This window comes from Macrobrachium nipponense, chromosome 36, assembly GCF_015104395.2.
Source record: "Macrobrachium nipponense isolate FS-2020 chromosome 36, ASM1510439v2, whole genome shotgun sequence".
Lineage (NCBI taxonomy): Eukaryota > Metazoa > Arthropoda > Malacostraca > Decapoda > Palaemonidae > Macrobrachium > Macrobrachium nipponense.
The window spans coordinates 32,091,283-32,098,266 of NC_087220.1; the positions used below are offsets into that span (position 1 = coordinate 32,091,283).

Here is a 6,984-nt window from a genome sequence, read left to right on the forward strand (position 1 = left end):
GAAATATCCCACTGCTACTACTACTATTACTACTGACTGAAGCCATTATTCTCACTTCGAGTTTCAAAATGTCAAAGCAGGACCTGAAGCGCCAGTGGGAGATTATGAAGAAGACCTTCTGTATCGACGGCAACTTCTCGGAAGTGAGTGAAATTATACGGAAATTAATGTGTTTGTGAAGATAACGTAACTGCGTCGACTTTATCCTTGCTTATTAGTAAGACGTTATAGACCACTCGCTCGATCCCAAGCTTACCTAGTATAGATTATGAACGTTAAAAAAATAAAAAAAATCGCTATCTACTACCTATTTTTGGAAAGACATTTTGAATATATCACATTTTATAGGCCGAGGCTAAGCTATTGGTACTAGGTACTATGACTACTATGTTGAGGTTTATGTCGGCCACACGTTGGTTGCGTAGCCTAGGCTAGGTTAGCGTAGTAGGGTAAACGACTGCTTGCTTTACAAGAGTTTGAGGTAATATTTTGCCAGTCGACTGTAGCTAAGCTGTAATTTACCTTTGAACTCTGTACGTCGGTACGTGGGACCCATCGGTACCGCTGTATAGGGTAAACAACCGCATGGCCTGGCTCAACTCACTGACGATCACGGCATGCCACCCTCCGAAAAAGTACTTATAACACGTCCTGACACCGGAGATGGGCATCAGTCGTGACTTGTTGTTGGTGAGAGACGGAGCTAAAGACCTCTACTCTCCTTTCGAAGTAAGCATTTTCTCCAAAATTAGAATTGTTCCGATACGTAATACAAACCCTCGGTCCTTTAACAATAGGAAGGTAACTAGCGGCAGCTGGGACGGTCGTAAGCTTCGAACAAGGGGAGAACGGTAGTTAACTGCTTGTCCGATCGTGCGCGCGCCGCGCGCCCGAGAGAGGTGAAGAATCACTTTTGCTTTCGGCCGCGGGTGTGAAGGACGTGGTTCGTCATCGCTCTCTGCCCGCTTCATCGTCGTATGCTTTGTTTATATTGTGTTTTCTACTAATGGTTTGGTTTGACTTGAAAATGAAACTGTAAGTACACTGTTTTCATTTTCATTACTTAATTATGAATCAACATGGAGCTATCGCCGTAGAGACGGCGATTTCCGCTCTTTTCATGAATTGAACCCTTGAATTATGTCTCGGTGCCGAGGGCGGGCGCACTCGCGCCGAGTCTAGTATTTTTGGGCGAAAGTGTGTAATTGAAAGATGTAAGTACTCTTTTTCATTATATTTTTGCCCTGTGCGTTCGTTGCCGAGAGCTTGATTGCGCTCGGCAAGAGCCTCTTATTTTGTATGAATAGAATGCAATGAAAGTGGATTCGCAATGCAGTTTTCTTTTCATTTTCATTTATTAATTGCATCAAATTTAATTTTGGATCAATTTCCGCTCTTACCCGGAATTAATCCTTACGATTTATTGCTGTGAAGTGAAAATAGCAAGTGCAGTATTGTTCATTTTCATATATATTTATGATAGCATCATATTATTATGGATCAAGTTTCCGCTCTTACCGGGAATTGATTTTTCCCTCTTTAAGTTCTATGAAGTGAATCGCAAGTGCAGTATTCTGTTTCATTTTCATATTACTTTTCACTGCTGTGCGGGGTAGGGGAAGCAGAAGGTCCTGACCAGGAAGTCGTCGGAAAGCTCTCCCGCGACTCCCTTGGTATCCGATTCTTCGTCTTCTTTCCTGCCCCCCCGCTTCAGCTTCCTCGTATTTTTGTTTTGGGTCTTCCTTCCGTTCGGGGTGCGGACATGTCTCCCCCCCCCGTGCGTGAGGGAACCCCTCTTACTATCTGTCTGTGCTACCGCAGGTGCTACAGCCGTGGGAGACGACCTTGGACAGGTATGGACCACTGCGGCTGCAGGGCGTGCCTAGCATCCACGATCTGCTGCAGAGTCTAGCGAGGTGGGGCGGTGACCTTGGAGTGGTCTCCACTACAACCTTCACGGCCGCTTATGCTGCTTCCCCCCGCTGGTCTACACTCCCCATGCTGTGTCGGTGACGCCGGTCTGCCGCTTCTAGGGCCGGTCGCCGCTTCTAGGGCCGGTCGCCGCCGTACCGAGGAGGGGTATGCCGCCGCCGCCTGTGTTTTCTTCGTGTTGCCTGCCCCAGACTCCGCTGTTCCAGCAGCTCGCCCCTGGACCGGCCCGCCAGTACCACGCTGGCTGCCGATGATTCTACGAGGCGATGGCTGGGCCTGCCGTACCTGTCGCTGATGTGGTTCCCGCTACTTGGCTTGGCTGTCCCTTCTGTTTGACCGCTGCCGCTGTTCCTGCCGCTCCTGAGCTGGTTGCTGTTCCTGTCGCTCCTGGTTCCTGCGCCTGTCCATGCTGGTCCTGCTCCCATGGTGTGTCTTCCCCCACCAGTCCCAGGTCCTTCCGGACAGGTGCAGTCGGGCCGTGTTGCTTCGGCAATAGGCCCGACTCCGGCCTGGATGGAGGACCTGAACGACTGTTCCCTGCGTGAGCTGACGAAGAAGAGGAAGGTGGTCATCTTCGTCTGTTGCTTGCCTCTTCCCCTTCTTGACTTCTAAGGCCCATAAGCCGCGAAAGAAGAAGGCTGCCTCCCCCCCCTGGAGAAAAAGTCTCCTTCGGGAACTTCTAAGGGCCCGTCCCACCTCGGTGGGACGGGAGGTCCTTCTGCTGGTCCTCCTGCTCCTTCGGGAGCGGGGCCCGTCTCCCCCTTCCGTAAGGAAGAGATAGACGGGGAACCAGAGGCCGGTATCGGTTAGCTCTGGTACTTCCTCGCCTGGTGCTAGCGGCGATGCCGCTACGCCAGGTTCCGGCTCGGTCTCTTCGTTTTCGCGGGAAGATCCCGAGTGTACGCTTCTCTCCCTCGGGAGACCGTGCAGCCAAAGTTTCGGCGCCAGAGTTCGATCGGCGCCCAAGACCACGGCCCGGAGCAGAAGGCTGGCGAGAACCGCTCAGGTGAATCTCGCCATGCCAGCGGCCGCTCTCGCAGCGACCAGCTGGTAACCGGGTTTTTGTTATTCCCCCTAAGAAGACTCCTTCGGGAACTTCGAAGGGCTCGTCACATTCCGGTGTGACGGGGGGGTTCTTCTTGCTGGTCCTCCCTGTTCCTTCGGGAACGGGGCCCGTCTCCCCTTCTGAGAAGAAGAAGACGGGGACCAAGGGTGTGCTGGCTACCGCTGGTACACCCTCGCCTGTTCTTGGCAGCTCTGCTGCTAAGCCAGGTACCGGCTCGGTTTCTCGTCCGCGAGAAGTTCCGAGTGTACGATCTCCTTCGGGTGACCGTGCAGCCAAAGTTAAGACGCCTGAGTTCGCTCAGCGTCATGACCGAGGCACGGAGCAGAAGACTGTCGAGAGCCGCGCTTCAGGTGACTCTTGCCAGGCCAGCGGCAGCTCTCGCAGCGACCAGCCGGTACCGCGGGTGGGGACGTGACGGTCTCTGACCGCCACGGGTTGAGGGCTGGGAAGAGGTCCCCCAGGTCCCCTCGACCGACGGTACCAGCCTCGGCTGGTACCAGCGGTTTGACGTCCGCGAGGACGCTCACCGGTCTCACGGCGAAAGCGAGCTCTGCAGGTCACCTGACCGCCGCTCCCACAGGGACCGGGCGGATACGGTGACCAGCAGCAGCTCGTCTGACGCACGGGACCGGGGTCGACGTGCTCAGTCGAGCCTCTCGCCACAGGTGAGCGGCACGGCGCCATGGCCTGCAGATCGATCCCCACCGCGGGTTGGTGATCGGCTGCAGCCCCCCACGTACGCTGGTCCTGCCAGCGAGGCGGGGGGGGAGCGTCAGGTCTGTCTCTCCACTACCTTCAACTTCCTCGGGGCCTACACCGGGCCCGGGAAGAGCGACGGTAGCTAGGAGTGATCGTGAGAGGTGCGCCGCTCACGATCCCGACGCCGCACGTGCCACGATATGGTCTTAGGACCAACCAGGACGTACGCGCAAGTGATTGGAGGCGACCGTCAGGGGGAGATGGGGTGGAGCGTCAGTTCTGTCTCTCCGATACCTTCAACTTCCTCGGTTCATACGCCAGGAAGAGCTAGGTATATAGGAGTGATCGTGAGAGATGCGCCGCTCACGATCCCGTCACGACGCCGCACGTGCCAGGTTGGTCTTAGGACCAACCAGGACGTACGCGCAAGTGATTGGAGGCAACCGTCAGGGATCTGTTTGCTGGTCCTTCTTCTGAAGGAGGAGGGTCCTGGGAGCTGCTCTTGTTGGAGGGACTGGACGGTCCTACTCCTCAAGACGCTGTAACTTCCGAGATTCAGAGTAACTTTACCCAGGTTATTGCACTGATTCGTCAGCACAACGACCGGGGGGAAGGATCGCCGCTCCCACCAGCAGAGCCCATGTCTCTGCTCGAGTCGTTTTTGGGGCGCCCGAGAGGGAACCCAAACCGACGGTGGGTATGCCGCGATCGGAGCTTACCGATTCTGTCTTGAACCAGAGTCTCTCGTCTCCGGACAAGAAGGCTCTCTCAGTTCTCGGCCGGTCGATCAAGCTACTTCCACCTCCTCTACTGCGACAGCGGCGTTTCTACGTGTCTTCGGACACCGTATTTAAATACTCCTTCGGTCCTCCTGAGAGGTTTCGACCTCGACGAGGACTGGAATGAGTCGTGAGACGGTATCGGCTCTCTCCTGTCAGGTGTCGATCAGCCCCACCCAGACGACGTTCACAGTGGCGGCAGACCCTTAACCTACAGTGAGAGTTCGTAACCCTCCTCGGGGAAAAAACCTTTTCTCCTGACGATACGTTTTCCCGGACTCTGAGAGGCCATCGCCGCAAGGCGATGGCTGCTCCTACTCTTCTCCAACTGCTAGTTCCACTGGGAAGGCGAGCGAGTATCCAATTCCTCCCCCCATTCCCTCTCTCCTTACGGCTACGAGGGAAAGGGGAAGGATCCTACAGGAGATTTCTCTGTAGGATCCCACGTTGGGGACTGCGCTACGGGCCAGGGGACCTTCGGGTCCTACCTGACGTAAGCCCCGGTCGTTGAGGAGGGATCCTCCTGCCCCATTCTCGATTTCTACGGGAATCGAGAGGACCACCAGCCGATATCGTTTGACGAATTCGTGGGGGTTTCGCAGACTGCCTTTAGAATTCTACGGAATTTCTAGCGGCATTCAGAGTGTTTAGAGTTTCTTACGATCTCCAAACACATTAGGCGAGACCACGGTCCAAAGTGAGCGAGACGGAGAATCCCCGATATGTTACAACGATAATCGGGGGGGGAAACCTCGCCTATGCTCGAATTCCTGGAATTTCTAGCATTAGGAAGAAGACTGCTGCTGAAAGAAGACTATCTCACAGTAGGCGACCAACCTGGAATAGAGAAGAACGGACGGAATAATATCCAGTTTGGCTGGAACTATCGTCTTAGTATTCAGTTCACCATTGAAGCTTTCCTTCGAGGAAGACTTCTCCTTCACTCTCTTTAATAGAGAACGAAGGTGGTCGATCTCCAATCCTTATTTTGTTTTCTTGAAGGAAAGAATTTAGGATGGAGATCGTTGTTCAGAATCCTACAAATATACTACGTATATTAACCTCGCGACATGATTCTGCTAAGCAGTTGAATGGTCCGAGGGGTAGGCGCATATCCTGGTTATTCTACGGATTGCGACTTTAGACGAAAAGTATCTAATTGAACTGCAACCCGGTTGCCTGCAACCTCCCAGGAGTTTCCAGTTTCAATTTTATATACTTATGGTGTTGTTACAACACACCATTTTAGCTTTTTTATATTTTACCGAAATTCGTTTCGCTTAAATATAATTTGCTCGAGCATATCTTTTTATGCTCGGTGGTTTCTAGCCGAACGCATTCCTTCGTGTGGAAAGGATTACTTTGCAACTCAGGATGACGAGTCAGCGACAGCTACTGCGTATTGAATTGCCCGAGGCATTTCAGTATCAGCTGCCGCTTTGAGATAGACGGTTGTTTATGTCTTTCTCACCTGCTTTGATTGAAATAACAACCGTATCTCTGCCCAACAATCACGGACTTAAGTCTCTGATTAACGGGGATTCTCGCATACATGAATGACCATCTACTGCTGAGAAACGCTAGTATTCATCGTCTTCGGTATTGCGAGAATTTTAAACAGAGATATCTATTCGACTCTCATCTTTCTGTTTACCGCACGGTAACAGAATTCTGTAATAGTCTCTTGCTGCATCGTATCCCGATAATGCGAATGATTTTTGCGGAATCTGAGTTTGTCCTCAAAATATCTTGTATTCGGAGGTGTACAATTGTTCATTGTTCACCCCGGAGGTTAGCAGATGTATTGAAAGACATCGCCTACTCCCACACCTGCCAGCTCTACTTCCAAACGTTCAGCCCATGAGAAGTAGTTCTTCAAGCGGCTCTCCCCTGTGTTTCATTACTGAAGAACGCCCCCCCGCTTTCATTGCACAACGGACAGCAATGAAATGGCGGTTAGCGTTTTCAGTCATTTGTAAGCACAGTTTAGAATCTTGAGATTCCTTCTCTCGATTCAGCTGGAAGACGTAGGTTGCATTCATTGCCTACCTTCGTCTTCAACGTCACATAGTGTTGTTTCTCCTTAAGCTGAGATTCAACGTCTATGAGATTTTCTTGCCATCAGGGACCTCGTCTTTTGAAGGCAATTGACTTTCCGCCTTTTGAGCTTATGCATTAAAGAGAATCATCGCCGCGCCGTCCGGCATCGGTGACTAACAAATATTTTTATTTGTTTGGTCTCTCAGCATAATCTTTAAAGGGCGAAGGTCACGTGACTTACCCGGTATTGCTTGGACAACTGCCTCTACTGATTCCGAACCAGTCAGTCGGCAGCTGTCAGAGCGCCCGAGTCAGTTACGAAACTATGCTGTGGACTAGTTCGGTTGTTCCAGAGCAATCATTACTTCGTCTTAATAGCTTGTCAGTATGAGTACTGTACATAACCTAAAGTCGAGAAGAGGGATAGGTCATACGACTATTCCCTTCTTTTCGTCTTAGGTAACTGCA

General features: G+C 52.0%; 1 protein-coding gene across 1 annotated transcript in view; it reads left to right on the forward strand.

Moving 5' to 3' along the window:
* The window catches only part of LOC135203553 (anaphase-promoting complex subunit 2-like), a 69,085-nt gene continuing 62,101 nt past the window's right edge, over positions 1-6,984 (forward strand). The window contains exon 1 of the mRNA XM_064233291.1: positions 1-143. Within this exon, the coding sequence (XP_064089361.1) occupies positions 69-143 (75 nt within the window). The 5' untranslated portion in view covers positions 1-68. The remainder of the gene's footprint in view (positions 144-6,984) is intronic.